The sequence below is a fragment of the Myxocyprinus asiaticus genome, chromosome 9 (assembly GCF_019703515.2).
Source record: "Myxocyprinus asiaticus isolate MX2 ecotype Aquarium Trade chromosome 9, UBuf_Myxa_2, whole genome shotgun sequence".
Classification (NCBI taxonomy): Eukaryota; Metazoa; Chordata; class Actinopteri; order Cypriniformes; family Catostomidae; genus Myxocyprinus; species Myxocyprinus asiaticus.
The window spans coordinates 39,676,295-39,695,076 of NC_059352.1; the positions used below are offsets into that span (position 1 = coordinate 39,676,295).

Consider the following 18,782-nt stretch of genomic DNA (forward strand, 5'->3'; position numbering starts at 1 on the left):
GCAGGTCACTATGCTACCATGAGGACTTAGAGCGCATTGGGAATTTGGCATTCCAAATTGGGGAGAAAAGGGGAGGGGAAAAAAAACAATTGGTTATGGATTTTTTTGTTTAAGGATATACTGTTTGGTTGTATAGCATTTGTGAAACAAAAGAGAATGAGTATGTGATAATACAAAATATAATAGGGGTATAAGTTTTTACTTTCCTTCACTGGTATGCCTGTGTTTTTTTGTTTTAGTACCCTGGCAGCTAATTAATTAAATAAATAAGCAAATAAATAAATCAGGCCTGGTTGGGCTGTGTTAGCGCATGCGCTCTCGCGCTCTCTCAGCTCACGGGAAGGACGTGCGTGAACGTTCCCAGCGCTGCTCACGGGCCACGGTAACGTCCGAGGGTAAGGAAATGCGATGCCCTTAAAACACTTTACTTAAATATAGACTCATTTAATCAGTCTAATCAGGAAAAATATCAACACCCGCCGTATATTGTCCTAGGGAGCTGCAGACTGAAATCGTCATGTAAACATTCGCGGCGTAAGTTTGTGTTTTTAATAGATGAACAGCGCGAGCTCGGTGACTCCTTATCTTGGTTGTTTGGGATCCGGTTACTCTACCTTTTGGATTCACATGTCTTTGTAAGGAGTCCTCTGTTCGGTATGAATACATAATGCAATGCATTTACTGTAACAAACTATCAACAAAAAGGCATGACAAATGCAAATAGAAAAAGCGAGCAGATTTCTTGCAACATTTTAACTAGAGACTGTGTTGAGTTGCATGGGGAGGAAGGTGCGATCAGAGCAGCGTCAGCTATAAATGAACACTGGGTTCTGTATAACAGCATCTTCATTTTGTGCTAAAAATATCGTTTTCGGAGTTATGTTGTGTTTAGTGGTCCACATGAGATCGCGTGAAACACTAGTCATCATTTGAATGAAGGTCACGACAGGTGTATGGTTTTTATTATAATTACCATCTTTTACCAACTTAATAGTTTACTTGCAAGAAACGTTTACATTTGCTTAATTTGGACCGATGTGTCACTGGTGACTGTAGGAAATGACAAAGTCTCTCATGGCAATAAGAGTCATGAGAGCCATTGTAAGGCTAACAGCTGTTACCTTAAAAAGTACAAAAAGACATGGCAGTTAATGCAAAGGGATTTTTCCCGTTTTAGAATATAAAATATTTGTATATGTATATTTAACACTGTATTTCCTCAAAGCTGTGATTCATTAAACATGTACTGGATATGTCCAGTAATATTTGTAATCTTTAAATAATTTTTAACATTTTGCCCAGTTATTTCAGTGTCTGCTGAATGCAACCGCTGAATTTCACAGTGTAAGTATTGATGTTTCTGTATTTTTCATAAGGTACATTTGTGACTGGAGGCAGAATGATACATTATTATCTCCCATTTGCAGATCTAAGCAAGGCACACCAAAAAGATGGACAGCTATGGGTTTGTATCTTGCCTATGTCCCATGAATGTTACCCCTCCTCTCTTTAGATTAAATCTTTCAAAATATAGATCTCTAAAGATCACTGCATGCTCTGTGTTCTCTCAGGTTCTCCAGTGATATGTTCAGTGGGAGAGCAGTTTTGGGGGAGGACAGCTCGGTCATGGCCCGAATGCAGAAGAAGTTCTGGAAGACCAAGCAGGTTCTGATCAAGGCCACTGGGAAAAAGGAAGATGAGCATGTGGTTGCATCTGACGCAGACCTGGATGCTAAACTAGAGGTATAAGCACCTTTCCAAATCTCAAGCAAATTAACTTTCATTGGCTGTGGATGACTCATGCTGTATTTTAATACTTGAAAGCAATAACTTTTTTTATTAGCCCTCCTTTTAGATGTGTGTGAGCCAAAGACAGAGTGAGGGAGGATAATGGTGCACTGACAGGATGACAGGGAAGAGAGAGGAGATGAATTGAGCTCTAGATTATGTTGTACTTTGATCGACTGTGCTTGATGGCACCACTGTGTACAGACATACAGTCAAAATTGCTGCGAGCATATCTGGGTCCCTGTCTCTGTCCTTACTCGCTCTCTCACTCAAACACCTGCTTTCTTTTCTCCCTGTCTACATCTTAAGTAATCAAGGCCCAGATATACTTCATGTGAAATCGAAGAACGAACTGGTATGATGTAATTTAGAACAAAATCTGGCCAAAAAAAAGGTGTTTTTGCGTTCGTTTCGGTGGTTCGTAACAGCTTGCCTGGGTGAACTTTTAGGAAAATTCTAACAGGTTGCTAAACACCTTCTTACTGCCATTGGTCCACGTCATCTGTAGGTGTGACCTGAAGCTCCACTTACTACATTTTTTACATTTTTCAGTCAGTATTCAAGATGAATACACCTGCGTGCTGAGTTATTAGCGAGCTCATGCAAATTTACCAACATCTGTATGATCGTTCACATAGAGACATTTTCCAAGACCATGTCATGTGATTTTTGTTTTTTTGTTTTGTTTGTTTTTTGTTTAATTAGTCTAGAAAAGGAATCAAATCTACTCAGATACTCTCAAGTGCCCACATACAGTTGCACATCATCTCTATATTTTGAATAATGTGCACAATGCCTGAGGCCAATTGTGTTCCGAATAATATGTATACACACTTGACGAAGCCAAGAAACAATCGCATTATTTAGGTGTGTTAGTCCGACTTCGCAAAAATTGGACTGGTACGATTGAATTCAGACTAAAGCGTTTGCATGGCATTTTAATAAGACTGGTTCATATAGTCTTTGAGCACATTTAGTTTTGGCGTGCTGTCTATAACGGAGGGGCTCGAGCACAGGACTGGGCTTGAGCTCTGAGACCCCTCCCCGGATTATCTGACTAAAGCAAGAAATAGAAAGACAATTTTGAAATAATAATTGGTATAGGCATTATGAAATGTAAAGGTGGAGATGTGGAGTTGGAGGGACACAGCTGCTTACTGTATATATGAGGGGTCGGCAACCTTTTTACATGGAGTGCCATTTTTTTTTTTTTCCTGGTCAATGGCTGTGCCATAGCCTCGGACCTCGAGCCGCAAGACCAAAATCGATCTGCGTTCCCACCTTTGGGCCAATAACTCCACATCGTTGCCCAAAAATCCGCACTTAATACGCTGCTGCGGTGCCAACCATAGGCCGTTGGCCCTGAGGAGGCACGATGAAGCCCCAGAAGTGATAGTGGGAACGCAACTGGCCCTGGCATGCACTACCACGCCCTCATTTGCCCCGATACTGGAAACGCGGCTACTGATAATCTTCACTTCATCTCTCAAATCTCATTTGCACATCTGTTGAACAAAAAAAAAAAATGGTACCTTTCGATTAATTTCACCAGGTTTGATGTCATTGACACAAAATGACATTGGTTCTCATGTGCCACATGACTGATTTGGGAAAATGCAGCTAAAAATAAGATTTGAGAGCTATGGGATGAGGGGAAGATTATCAGTGAATAACAGTTTAAATTTAGGTCTGTTTCACCTCACACAAAGCTATTTCATGGCTTCAGAAGACTTGAAATATACAGTTGTTAACAAGTCATATGGACTACTTTTATGATTCTTTTTGCTTTTATTTAAATATGCTTTTTGTCTTTTTTTGGAGCTGTGCAGCATAAAGCACTGTCCACTTTCCTTGTGTAGAAAACAGAAGATCTCTGAGTATTTCATGGGAGAGAGAAAATAATACAGGGTTGAAACAACATGGGAGCGAGTAAATAATGAGTGTGCACTATATTTTATATTTAACATGATGACAGGGGAACTCAGGAGTGGAGTGTTATATTTGGGTGACTGTATGTGTGAGAGAATAATGTGAGAAGTAGATTTCTGAATTACTTTCAGTCAAGACCTCATAAAAATCCATAGACTGCACAAGTTTAAGGAAGTGTGTGTGTTTGTTTACATATGCGCTTGACTAATCTTGCCCCATTTTGGGCTGTTACACTTAAGCATATCCTGGTTTACAGGTCATTAGATGGCTTCCTGCCTGAGTGTCTGTTTGTGAGACGGCTGCAGACAGGCCACTGCAAGCCCCCCCGACTGCTTTCTTAATAAACAGGTGTATCCATTTTCTATTTGTGGCCTCATGCAACTGAACTGCTTTCATGAATGTATGAATTAGCTTTTAGCCTGTTTACTAAAAAAAGCTTCTTTGTGTAGTTTTTTTATGTTAAAATTCTTCCTCTGATCCCATCTTAATATGCAGAGTTAACTATAATAAGCCATTCGTAGGTTGATTTAACCTAAATGTATAACACTGGAATCTGTTAAAGTGATTATTTTGCATTTCCGTTCGGTGACACTAGTGGTGAGGACATAAACACATTTTAAATATAACTTCAAAACATAAACATACAATGATTTATGCTTATAGAGGGAAAAGGTGGGATTTTACATTTGTAACTTCATCCACAAAATAGGATTAGCGCGTGTGGATGCTTCACGCTATTCTCCGCGGCATACACGCACAACTCACCACGCGCCCCACTGAGAGCGAGAACCACATTATATCGACCATGAGGAGGTTAACCCAACGTGACTCTACCCACCCTAACAACCGGGCCAATTGGTTGCTTAGGAAGCCTGACTGGAGTCACTCAGCACACCCTGGTTTCGAAGTTGCGACTCTAGGGGTACAAAATTGGCCTCTTGATGGTGGTGTTGTTGGCCTGTATGTATGTGTCGGGCCTGTAGTGAAAGTCAAAGAGTAACCTGAACGCAGCCTCACAGCAGGGGTCACACCATCATGAGCACAAATAGACTTTAGCAAAGTCTTTTTAGCAAGTCAGTCCACTCGGCGGCCATCTTTGAAATGCTCTTGTGCAGGCTGGGCAGTTGTTTTTCTATCTAAACAAGTAGCATACAAGTGCAGCTCCTATCTACTTGAATGGGGAAAGTCTGACATCTCCAAAACGGTTGATCAAGATTATGATCAAAGAACATATTTCAAATTACCAGTAATATATGACAACACTGGTATCATAAATTGTGCTTCTTTACCTCAGATTACGCTTAAAAACAATTGTCCTGGCTTTTATAGCTAACGCGCATGCCTGTTCTCGAGTTGATTGACAGGCGATGTCTCTATCTAAAAGATGATTGGCCCTTTTACCTGTAAGGTGGGACAGCCGTTGACGATTGGGCATTCCAGTTTCACCCATTCATTTTAATAGAAGTGACCCATCTCTGCTAAATAGTCTCTGACCTTAGTCAGTGTAGAAGGCATATTTAATCTGAAACTAATTAAAGGCCTTCCTCTTTAAGGCCTTAAGACAGAACAACCTATTGAATAGACAGTACTTCTGTCTCACACAGCCTCATTTTCATTCACGTCATATACAGGTGCATCTCAATAAATTAGAATGTCGTGGAAAAGTTCATTTATTTCAGTAATTCAACTTAAATTGTGAAACTCGTGTATTAAATAAATTCAATGCACACAGACTGAAGTAGTTTAAGCCTTTGGTTCTTTTAATTGTGATGATTTTGGCTCACAAATTTACAAAAACCCACCAATTCACTATCTCAAAAAATTAGAATACATCATAAGACCAATAAAAAAAAACATTTTTAGTGAATTGTTGACCTTCTGGAAAGTATGTTCATTTACTGTATATGTACTCAATACTTGGTAGGGGCTCCTTTTGCTTTAATTACTGCCTCAATTCGGCGTGGCATGGAGGTGATCAGTTTGTGGCACTGCTGAGGTGGTATGGAAGCCCAGGTTTCTTTGACAGTGGCCTTCAGCTCATCTGCATTTTTTGGTCTCTTGTTTCTCGTTTTCCTCTTGACAATACCCCATAGATTCTCTATGGGGTTCAGGTCTGGTGAGTTTGCTGGCCAGTCAAGCACACCAACACCATGGTCATTTAACCAACTTTTGGTGCTTTTGGCAGTGTGGGCAGGTGCCAAATCCTGCTGGAAAATGAAATCAGCATCTTTAAAAAGCTGGTCAGCAGAAGGAAGCATGAAGTGCTCCAAAATTTCTTGGTAAACAGGTGCAGTGACTTTGGTTTTCAAAAAACACAATGGACCAACACCAGCAGATGACATTGCACCCCGAATCATCACAGACTGTGGAAACTTAATACTGGACTTCAAGCAACTTGGGCTATGAGCTTCTCCACCCTTCCTCCAGACTCTAGGACCTTGGTTTCCAAATGAAATACAAAACTTGCTCTCATCTGAAAAGAGGACTTTGGACCACTGGGCAACAGTCCAGTTCTTCTTCTCCTTAGCCCAGGTCAGATGCCTCTGACGTTGTCTGTGGTTCAGGAGTGGCTTAACAAGAGGAATACGACAACTGTAGCCAAATTCCTTGACATGTCTGTGTGTGGTGGCTCTTGATGCCTTGACCCCAGCCTCAGTCCATTCCTTGTGAAGTTCACCCAAATTCTTGTTCGATTTTGCTTGACAATCATAAGGCTGCAGTTCTCTCGGTTGGTTGTGCATCTTTTTCTTCCACACTTTTTCCTTCCACTCAACGTTCTGTTAACATGCTTGGATACAGCACTCTGTGAACAGCCAGCTTCTTTGGCAATGAATGTTTGTGTCTTACCCTCCTTGTGAAGGGTGTCAATGATTGTCTTCTGGACAACTGTCAGATCAGCAGTCTTCCCCATGATTGTGTAGCCTAGTGAACCAAACTGAGAGAACATTTTGAAGGCTCAGGAAACCTTTGCAGGTGTTTTGTGTTGATTAGCTGATTGGCATGTCACCATATTCTAATTTTTTGAGACGGCGAATTGGTGGGTTTTTGTTAAATGTGAGCCAAAATCATCCCAATTAAAAGAACCAAAGACTTAAACTACTTCAGTCTGTGTGCATTGAATTTATTTAATACACGAGTTTCACAATTTGAGTTGAATTACTGAAATAAATGAACTTTTCCACGACATTCTAATTTATTGAGATGCACCTGTATAATATATACCCTGACTACATTCTATAGCAATGAACTTGTACCCTTAAGCAAGGTTAATCTAGGAGTACCGTTTCTTTAAAAGTGTACTGTAAGGGGCTGTTCAGACCGAATGCATTCTTGAGCTGACAAGAGCTCTTGCGCTAGACGCAGCACAACGATTAGAACACAACACGAGTGCCTCGAGATGCGTTTCTAAAAGTGAAAGTTCTTTTTAAATTGACACTGCATCTAAAAAAAGCGGTGCTCCTGCACGAGACGTTGAAAAATAGAGACGTGGCGCACTGGTCAAGATGTCCGTCTAGTGCACGTTTACATAGAAAAATGATTTTAAAAACAGCTACTACTGTTCTTAAGTTTCCATAATGTGAGTTTTGCTTTACCAAGCACTGATACTGATATTTTCTACAGTCCAGAATTATTTTCAGCCCCACTATTAAATGCTGGAAATGAGTTGTGTTCCTATGTTTAGATCTTGAAAAGCTCTTAAAGTTCTCTCTGAGAGAACACTCACTTGCAAGGGCAGCACAACCACTATGAGTAATTTGTGTTAGAGCTACTAGATAGAGCACAGGTATGTACACACACTCTCTCTTACCTTGTTACTGACTTAACATCATTTATTGCCATGACAGCGAGACTGTCAAGGCTATATTATGTGTTTTGATGTGTTGTCTGGGTTCTTTGGAGATGTTTGTGTGTGTGGGTGACCGAACGTTCAATTGTCTGAGTGTATAAATGCTGAAGAGCATGAAAGGCTCCAACTAGGTTGCGAGACAGAAATGGGTTGTAGATCTGTTCTGATAGAGTCGCAGACAGCAAGGATCAAACAAAGCTAAGTGCAAATAATAAAAAGCAACTAACTAAATAATCATACATACTTTAGTTAGGATATAAACATTCTATAGTCGTGTCTAACCTAGAGAAAACCCTTCCCATATCTATTGTTGTTGATGTTGTGTGTCCAGTCAAACTCTGCAATATTTTGGGACTAATTCACCTGTCACTTGGTTAAAGCTTGCCATTTGAGACAGATGCCAACATGGACAGGTAGCATGGCATGCCCTCTTCCTCAAAAATTAGGAACAACACTACACAATGTCAAAGAAAAAAATATCAGGACTACATTAAGTGTAAGTTCATTAAGGATAAATAGTTTGTACTGACAGGGCTCTACAGTACGAGCGTTTCAATAGCATTTGCAAATTAATGCATGCAGAAAAAAATGTGAAAATCAATGCATGCAAATGTGGAAAATAATTTGGGCACACCGGCGAGTGACATCTGACAACTGAACTTATATACAGTAGCACCATCAGAATAAATAGTCGCTAATGCATATAACATTTTATAAATAATACTTTTAAAAATGCATCAAAAGTGCGTTTTTCTGACTCTAATACACCGATCAGCCACAACATTAAAACCACCTGCCTAATATTGTGTAGGTCCCCCTCGTGCCGCCAAAATAGGGCCAACCCGCAACTCAGAATAGCATTCTGAGATGCTATTCTTCTCACCACAATTGTACAGTGCGGTTATCTGAGTTACCGTAGACTTTTTCAGTTTGAACCAGTCTGGTCATTCTCCGTTGACCTCTCTCATCAACAAGGCATTTCTGTCCACACAACTGCCGCTCACTGGATGTTTTTTGTTTTTGGCACCATTCTGAGTAAATTCTAGAGACTGTTGTGTGTGAAAATCCTAGGAGATCAGTAGTTACAAAAATACTCAAACCAGCTCGTCTGGCACCAACAATCATCCATGCGATTATCTAATCAGCCAATTGTGTGGCAGCAGTGCATAAAATCACACAGATACAGGTCAGGAGCTTCAGTTAATGTTCACATCAACCATCAGAATGGAGAAAAATGTGATCTCCGTTGGTGCCAGATGAGCTGGTTTGAGTATTTCTGTAACTGCTGATCTCCTGGGATTTTCACACACAACAGTCTCTAGAATTTAAAACGAATGGTACAAAAAACATCTAGTGAGCAGCAGTTCTGTGGATGGAAATGCCTTGTTGATGAGAGAGGTCAACAGAGAATGGCCAGACTGGTTCGAACTGACAAAGTCTACGGTAACTCAGATAACTGCTCTGTACAATTGTAGTGAGAAGAACAGCATCTCAGAATGCTATTCTGAGATGCGGATTGGCGCTGTTTTGGCGGCACGAGGGGGACCTACACAATATTAGGCAGGTGGTTTTAATGTTGTGGCTGATCGGTGTATACCTGATCAAGATATCAAGTCAGGTTGGTTTGAGGTCAAGTGTGCTGAAATCACAGTGAAGGAGAGGCCTCTGTTTGCTTATATAGAGAATAATTTGGAAAGGCACTACTGCAAAAATGCTTTATTTTGACTTGAGATATGAAATCTCATGCATGGTGAGCTGAAGGTGTGAATGTGTTTGTGAAATGTAATAAAATCTAACAAAGTGTGTTTGAAGGGCTTTTAAGTGCATTTAAGAATGTGTGAAAAAGTAAAGAGATCTCATATATATGTCTGTCTGTTCTCTCCAGTTTTTCCGTTCAGTCCAGAGCACTTGCACAGAACTTCTGAAAGTGATTGAGAAATACCAGCGAAGAATCACACGTGAGTAAGGAACATGATCTCCACACTCTTTGTATGCACAAACACAAAGAGTCTTGTTTAGTATATTCTGAAAGCAGTGGCATACATTTTCTCAGTTTTTCTGGGTATTGTTGCTGTCAAGTCAATCCACATATTGTTTCTAAAACTATGGCACTGTTTTTGCACTTTGTGATCATTTCTTTTTAGACCTCTCTCAGGATGAGAATGAGCTTGGGCTGTTTCTGCGCTTCCAAGCAGAACATGATAGAACAAAGGCAGGCAGTATGATGGATGCCACTAGTAAGGCCCTCTGCTGCTCTGCCAAGCAAAGGTAGGCATACACTTACAAATATGCAAGAATTACAGCCAATAGATTAAAATAACTGTGATTAATCCAAACATGAGTTAACTGCATTAGTTAACATGAACTTGGTTTATATTAATTTCAACAAACTAATACATATTAAAATTAAAAGTTGTATATGGTAACATTAACTAATGCATTATAACATGAACTGAAAATTAACAGTTGCATTTTCATAGATTAAGATGCTGTAAATGCTGTAAAAAAAATATTGTATATTGTTAGTTCATGATACCTAATGCATTAATGCATGATACATTATGCTATAAAAAATCGAAACCAATTTTACTTCCATAATCTGAGAGATTTCTGAGTGAAACAAAATAAAATTTTTCAAACAAAATACCATGGATCAAGATGTTTCTTTGATGTAACTTCTTATGGGCTTCTTATTAACATTAATACCATTGATGGAGTGTTTCACTCACCCAGCGGGCCCGCGAGCATTTAAACATCAAACTGATCAAATAGCCATGTGTCATATGTTGTTGAAAAGCTCTCAAAGAGTAGAATACAACCAGCCTATTTTTACAGACAAAAATATAGCGAGTAATAGCTAAGTATATGTCTTTGACAAATATGTTGGTGTTGTTTATACGCCACGTTTTCGCTTATAACTTCACCAAAAATAAACAGAGAGTAAAATGAAAATAAAATTTTTCTTTCAAACAAGCCCACAAACAAGGTAATTGGATGCATAGATCATTAGCTAATCCACAGGAAGCACAATGTTAAATATGACCACCAGGAGAGGGCGCCAAGTAAATACAAACACGAAAAAATAACAAACTCGTTGCAGACTCGTTGAGGCAAATGGCACTCATTCTGTGAAATCTCATGACTAAAATCATATCTCCATGCCATGCAAACATTAGGAGTCATTGTTGTGTTTTTTTATGTGTAATTAGTTCTTATGTACAATTATTATGTTTTATTTGTTTGGAGAAGTTTTTGCACACTATGATGAATTATTTTTGTAATGCTATAACTTTATGATTGCTTTGTCTTAACACAACATTTTTCTCAGATACAGTTGACATGACTGGGAACAAAACAAAAGCAATTTTTCAGAGCCACCTTATTTACACCCAGAGATTTGTCAGCAGATTCTTAGGCTGAGAGTCTCAGAATGTATCATATTCTATATCATTAAAACAATTGAAAAGTTTTCTTTACAGTGATCCTAAACACTTGACCCTCGTGTTTTTTTTTTTTTTTTTTTTTTTTTTTTTTTGTCAAGTTATAAGCCTTTAATTTTGGGTATGTCCATGAAACAGAAAATCTTTAAAAAAACATTCAGAGCTTAAAGGGTTAAGCAAACGACATCAGTCTTTTGTTTTCCTGTCCTCTGTTCTCTCTTTATGTCATATCCAGGCTGGCTCTGTGTCCCCCTCTCCATCGAATGGAACAGGAAGTGGAGACGTTCCGGAGGAGAGCCATTGTTGACACTCTGCTGACAGTGAGCCGAATGGAAAAGGCCCGGACCGAGTACCGCGGAGCTCTGCTCTGGATGAAGGACGTCTCACAGGAACTGGACCCAGACACTTACAAACAGCTGGAAAAATTTCGCAAGGTCAGACGACACAAGGCGAGTGAGGGAGGGACTTCTAAATACGTATATGTGTGTAAAGCTCTCTGTTTTTTGTGTATATGAACAGGTTCAGGCCCAGGTAAGAGGGACAAAAGTGCAGTTTGATAAGCTGAAGAATGACGTTTGTCAAAAAGTGGACATGCTGAGAGCCAGCCGCTGCAACATGCTGTCACATTCCTTATGCACATACCAGGTACTATTGTTTACATTTTCTTTTCCCCTTTTCTATTCCTAATTCACCTGTTTCACTGTCAACATGAAATCAAAATCACTTTATTACTACGCATTTCTGGTCTTATTGTACTTGATTCACAGTGTATGTTATTGTATCAGAGTGCATGTTATTCCAGATAAAAACAGTTTGTCTTCATAATCTTTCATCTTAATGTAATAACTTGCTCTGCCTCTAAAATGACTTTCTTTACGGCTGACATCGCCAATCAATCATATTTTTCAACCCCTCCCTTCCAAACAACGGAAATGTAGAGATAACTTTTCATTATCCAGTTGTCTTGATGAATAAAACCAATTCCCCATCCTACATTTTTTGGTTGAATATCTTGGTTCCCTTAGAAATATGTCACATTATGGAAATGGGTTGCAAATGTTTTTTCTTGTTGACTTCTACCTTTTTTGGTATGCATGTTATTTCTGTAGACAACGCTCCTACAGTACTGGGAGAAGACCTCACACATGATGTCTGGCATCCATGATGCCTTCAAAGGATATGTACCATACCAGTTCACTACCCTTAAAGTATGTGTTTGTATGTGCACAATTGTCAAAAAATAAACCGCTGTGATATTAGATGTCATGTAACTGTATGGCTCATCACAGGAACTGAGAGATCCACTGGACCAGATTGCTTCCGAACTGCCAGCAGAGGACAGCAAAGACAAGGACAAGAAGACACATCCAGACAAGTGAGGACACTGTTAGACATGCCAGTTTGTAACCTCACATCATACCAATGTTTCTTGCACTGCTATTCAGGAGCAGGAAAAAAATATACAGTGGCCCCAAATGGATTTTTGAATATTAATATTAGAATAGAATATTAATTTCTTTGCATTAGTTAACACAATGTCAAACCTAGTGGCATCTGCAAACAAATGATTGTTGATCTTTTCTCATAGCTAACTTCCTAGTTATTTGTGCAATTACTTTTAACCAAATGGTACCCAAGGTGATTTTAGTGGATGTATGAGGTCATAAAATGTCATAATACCTAATAATATATTCCACTAATATTTGACAATCAGAAAGTGGCCAAATTCTTTTTTCTTCCTTTTGAACTTACAAATTATTAGCATTTGAAACTAACTGAAACCTAACTTATTTTTTTATGTTTTGCTTGAAAAGGTTGCTTGTGCAATATTTATTTAAACAAAATGTCACTTGGTTTGATATACTGTTATCTAATGCAGTGACAGTCATACATTTGTAATTATGGCATAGGCATCCAATGCTTTTTGGAGCCACTGTCAGGGGCGCCTGCAGCTGTACGGCCGTACACACTGTGCATACCATGAGCGCGCCGACTGACCTGAGAAATATTTACTCTCAGAATATTTAATCAATCATGATATGGGTCCCGTATTTCTGTTGGCTGTTTAAAAGAACCAACAATGCCCAATTTGCGAATGAATAACTCTTTTGAGTCGGTTCTTTTCAGTGAATTGGCCAAACAGGCTTGCAAAATTGATTCGTGATTCAGTAAAGTTCGTTCGGTCCGCTCTCTCACTGAATCATTTGGAGTGGTTTTTCACACAGTAAAACAGCATCGGGATATTTACGAATACAGTGCTGGATACAGGGGAAATGTACCTACAGTCAACTGAAACAAAAGTCTGTCTTTTTGAGAGGTAACTTTGAGAAACTTCAGCTAGTGCTGTGTCATGTGAACAAGGGGCTGTTCAAACTGAGCGTGTTTCTGTGTCTGATCGTGCTGTTTTTCAATTGTTTTCCATGTAAACATTCGCTAGATGGATGAATTTTGACAACTGCGTCACGTTTCACTGTGTTTTTAGCATCTCTCAAAGGAGCGCTGCATTTTTAGATGCTGTGTCAAGTTAAAAAACTTCTTCAACTGATAAAAACGCATCTCGAGACACCTGCGTTCTGCTGTATTCGTTTGGTGCGTTTTGCTTTTTTAGCGTGAAAACGCATCTGTCTGAACAGTTACTGGAAGATATGCTTTAGCCAATAGTTACATGAATGCTACTCGTACTTGAGAAAATAAATAAATGCTTATCTCAAAGTCACCAGAATTGAACTCTTTGGTGTTGTTTTTTTGCACACAAAAAAAATCTCCCGGGGGAGCATGTCCCCGGACCCCCCTAGATATAAGGTTTATTAGGCAGATTTCTGTGTGTACCCTCAGATTAAATCCTGCAGGCGCCCCTGGCCATTGTATTTGTTTTAGTGTTGTGAGCTTGTGAATTGTATGTGACGAAAGTCAAGGTGGCATGAAATATATTAAATCGTTCACTTACACTAATGTTATCAGGTGTGTAATCGCATCAAATGACACTTTACTCTTTTTTTAAGTGTCTGTAATAATCATTTGCCTCGATTCTTATTCAAAGTCTCCACAGTTTTCAATCAAATTACTGTGTAATTTAACAGTTTAAATTACAGTTTCTTTTACAAAAAACATCAGATAAATATGTCTTACTATGTCACTCTTCATTTTAACCCACATAAGAATATTGTCAATTCCATTTATGAGAATATTTATCGGAAAAATGCGCCGTACACGGCACTCTCCCATTCATTCCTATGGGAAGTGTTGCAAGCTTGTCAGAGCAAGTAACGGTAGCCAAGGGGGTGGAGCTTAGAAAAGGTCAATTATTCAAATGCAGGGGTGTAAAGTAATTGAGTAAAAATACTTAAGTATTATTTTTTTGGATTTGTACTTTACTCAAGTGCAATTTAAACAGAATACTTGTACTTTTACTCAATTTAATTTCCATTACCATTCCATTCCTTACCATCTTATTTAAACTTGAAAAGTACTTTGTCCTAAACTTTATTATATACGCCTGCTACTTCTACAGACTGGACAGTTATGAAGTCAAAAATTATCATTCACGTTGCAAATATATACAGGTGTGCTCAAAAGTTTGAATTCCCTTGGAGAATTGGTAATATATGTACCATTTTTAAAGAAAACATGAGTGAATTTCTTTTATTTCTTATGAGATTCATATTCAACTGTAGGTTATAACAGAATGGCACAATCATAAAACAAAACATGGCAACAAAGAAAATAATTAAATGACCCCTGTTCAAAAGTCTGCATACCTTTAGTTCTTAATACTGTGTATTGCCCCCTTTAGCATCAATGACAGCGTGCAGTCTTTTGTAATAGTTGTCTATGAGGCCCCAAATTTTTGCAGGTGGTATAGCTGCCCATTCATCTTGGCAAAATGCCTCCAGGTCATGCAAAGTTTTTGGTTGTCTTGCATGAACCACACGTTTGAGATCTCCCCAGAGTGGCTCGATGATATTAAGGTCAGGAGACTGTGATGGCCACTCCAGAACCTTCACCTTTTTCTGCTGTAACCACTGGAGGGCCAACTTGGCCTTGTGCTTAGGGTCATTGTCGTGCTGGAAAGTCCAAGAGCGTTCCATGCACAGCTTTCATGCAGAAGAATGCAAATTGTCTGCCAGTATTTTTTGATAACATGCTGCATTCATCGTGCCATCAATTTTCACAAGATTCCCCGTGCCTTTAGAGCTCAACCCCCCCCCCCCCCCCCAAAAACATCAGTGAGCCACCACCATGCTTCACAGTGGGGATGGTATTCTTTCCACTATAGGCCTTGTTGACCCCTTTCCAAACATAGCGCTTATGGTTGTGACCATAAAGCTCTATTTTGGTCTCGTCACTCCAAATTTCAGTGTGCCAGAAGCTGTGAGGCGTGTCAAGGTGTTGTCGGGCATATTGTGACAGGGCTTTTTTGTGGCATTGGCACAGTAAAGGCTTGTTTCTGGCAACTCGACCATGCAGCTCATTTTTATTCAAGTATCGTCGTATTTTGCTCCTTGAAACAACCACACCGTCTTTTTCCAGAGCAGCCTGTATTTCTCCTGAGGTTACCTGTGGGTTTTTCTTTGTATCCCGAACAATTCTTCTGGCAGTTGTGGCTGAAATCTTTCTTGGTCTACCTGACCTTGGCTTGGTATCAAGAGATCCCCGAATTTTCCACTTCTTAATAAGTGATTGAACAGTACTGACTGGCATTTTCAAGGCTTTGGATATCTTTTTATATCCTTTTTATACTATTTATACACAGACACTAATTGCAATTTAAAAAGCCACAGGTGTGGGAAATTAACCTTTAATTGCCATTTAAACCTGTGTGTGTCACCTTGTGTGTCTATAACAAGGCTAAACATTCAAGGGTATGTAAACTTTTGATCAAGGCCATTTTGGTGATTTCTGTTATCATTATGATTTAAAAAGGAGCCAAACAACAATGTGATAATAAATGGCTTCATGTGATCACTATCCTTAAATAAAAGACAATTTTGTTTTGCATGATCAGTCTTATTTTCAAAATCAATGCCAAATTGTCACAATTTCTGCCAGGGTATGCAAACTTTTGAGCACAACTGTATATATAATCAAAAGGCATTTGTAATTAAATGTGTACATGTCATTTATTTCTACACTTGCCTTCATATTTAAATCATATCTATGAATTTGTACACCCTATTTGCTGAATTATTATTGTTGTGGTTTTTGTTGTTGTTAGGCAACTACTAATTATAGTAATAACTATAAAACCAGCTATGATAATGATGATATAATAATGATAATAAAAATAATGGAATCTGAGTTAATTTTTATTATTAATTTTATTGAATTGCTCCATCTGCTCTACAGCAAGGTTAGCTAGCAAACCTCAGAAAACAGTTCACAAAACCAACTACATTACTAACTTTCTTCAAAGCTTATTTTGAATTTTTTTATCTTTCTTGATGTCTCAAGGGGCTGGGTGCTCCGACATCGCAATTCGTAAGTGCCTTCTCCCATGCAACGAACACTGCGTGATTGTGGCAGCCTTTTTGCTAAATCAAATTATGTGGTTCATTACACGTCTCCGGGCAGTTTAGAAGTGAAATGTCCACTGTGTGGCGCTAAAAGCAAGTGACATGTTCTCCCGAACAGACAGGTTTTTAAGGTTAATGTTAAATTGAGATTTACATCAACAAAAATGACCTCACTACCCTAAATCTTAAACCTAAACCAAACCGATTGTGTCATAAAAAGCAAATGTGAGATGAAAAACACAATTTCTGAAGCAACCACAACATTTTGTGGTGTTTCTATGACACTTTGGGCTCATGTGTTGACTGTCTTATATGTCATAAGATAACACTGTGTGAGATAAAGAGCTAAAAGTAAGTGTTTATGAACTGATAATCTGCTGTTTTACTCGTGATTTGAGTGAAAGGGGATAAAAGTCATTGTTGTTGTTTTAGCGCCTCTAGGGTTACATACAACAGGCCACAAAAAAATCATTTTGCAAAAATGCAGTTATTGTAACATGATTCTATGACCAGTTTGCGAATGCCAATGGGGGAGAAATATGACAGTCATCACACGGAGACAGTAAAAAGGCGACTTAACAAATCATTCAAATTTAACTACATCCTCTTACATAATATCCTCTCTTGATTTCATTATAGCTTGGAAAAAAATTTACTTTTTATTTTTTTAATTCTTAAGTACAATTTAATGTGAATACTTTTTTACTTTCACTCAAGTATATTTTTGGCTTAATACTTGGACTTTTAATGTAGTACAATTCTCACTCAGTTTCCATACTTTCACTTAAGTATAATTTCTGAGTACTTTTTACTCCCCTGGTCAAATGGATTGACAAATCAGAGTGACTTGAACACAGGAGTCATCAGTCGGAATTATGCACCGAATTGGAACAACTCATTCACTCACCGAACTACAGGTTATTATGTCCAACTCAAATAAGCCGGGAACTGTTACAGTGTTTTGCGTACTTTCTGAAATCACTGTTAAAAATGCTAATTTGTAAGGTTAGTGAAAATTAAAGGTGATGTAATTTCTGTGCTACTAGTGGCACGAAATAGAATTACAAGAGTAAAGTATGTTGCCAACACCCCTTATACTCATCACGCCCTTTTGCACTTTCTGATTCCCTATGAACAAATAGGCCATACTAAATAAAAGGTGATAAATGTTTTACATCGTTTTAAACGAGACCACTATAACATATACACAAAGCGTGGTCAGTTGTTCAAAATCTAAACATCAATGTTTTGATAGTGCCAGAGAGGCTCAGAGTTTATACTTTTGGGGGAGATAAACCCATGGATGGCTTACTTATAGTTGTCAGTGAAAAATAAACTGGGATAATAGAACATATTTTGACATCAAAAAAGTTACATACAGTGCATCTGGAAAGTATTCACAGCGCTTCACTTTTTTCGACATTTTGTTATGTTACAGCCTTATTCCAAAATTGATTAAATTCATTATTTTCCTCAATTCTACAAACAATACCCCATAATGACAACATGAAAGAAGTTTGTTTGAAATATTTGCAAATTTATTAAAAATAAAAAATGGAAAAAAAAATCACATGTACATAAGTATTCACAGCCTTTGCTCAGTACTTTGTTGAAGCACCTTTGGCACCAATTACAGCCTCAAGTCTTTTTGAGTATGATGATACAAGCTTGGCACACCTATTTTTGGGCAGTTTCTCCCATTCTTCTTTGCAGGACCTCTCAAGCTCCATCAGGTTGAATGGGGAACGTCAGTGCACAGCCATTTTCAGATCTCTACAGAGATGTTCAATCGGGTTCAAGTCTGGGCTCTGGCTGGGCCACTCAAGGACATTCACAGAGTTGTCCCTTAGCCACTCCTTTGTTATCTTGGCTGTGTGCTTAGGGTCTTGTACTGTTGGAAGATGAACCTTTGCCCCAGTCTGAGGTCCAGAGCGCTCTGGAGCAGGTTTTCATCAAGGATGTCTCTGTACATTGCTGCATTCATCTTTCCCTCGATCCTGACTAGTCTCCCAGTTCCTGCCGCTGAAAAACATCCCCACAGCATGATGCTGCCACCACCATGCTTCACTGTAGGGATGGTATTGGCCAGGTGATGAGCGGTGCCTGGTTTCTTGAAGACATGACTCAATCTTTGTTTCATCAGATCAGAGAATTTTGTTTCTTATGGTCTGAGAGTCCTTCAGGTGCCTTTTGGCAAACTCCAGGCGGGCTGTCATGTGCCTTTTACTGAGGAGTGGCTTCCGTCTGGCCACTCTACCATACAGG

At 38.8% G+C, this 18,782-nt stretch overlaps 1 protein-coding gene across 20 annotated transcripts in view; it reads left to right on the top strand.

Annotated features, from left to right (window-relative positions):
* Positions 1 to 327: 327 nt before the first annotated feature.
* Positions 328 to 18,782, top strand: part of LOC127445836 (islet cell autoantigen 1-like protein) — a 38,023-nt gene continuing 19,568 nt past the window's right edge. For 15 of the 20 annotated variants that reach the window (XR_007898054.1, XM_051706241.1, XM_051706243.1 and 12 more), the window contains exons 1-10: positions 328 to 395; positions 1,303 to 1,344; positions 1,428 to 1,465; positions 1,572 to 1,743; positions 9,450 to 9,522; positions 9,709 to 9,832; positions 11,240 to 11,438; positions 11,524 to 11,649; positions 12,114 to 12,212; positions 12,294 to 12,379. Coding sequence is in view for 19 of the 20 variants with exons in the window: in XM_051706241.1 (XP_051562201.1) it covers positions 1,452 to 1,465; positions 1,572 to 1,743; positions 9,450 to 9,522; positions 9,709 to 9,832; positions 11,240 to 11,438; positions 11,524 to 11,649; positions 12,114 to 12,212; positions 12,294 to 12,379 (893 nt within the window). In the remaining variant the exon portion in view is untranslated. The other 5 variants (XM_051706247.1, XM_051706248.1, XM_051706249.1 and 2 more) reach the window with 5 other exon arrangements.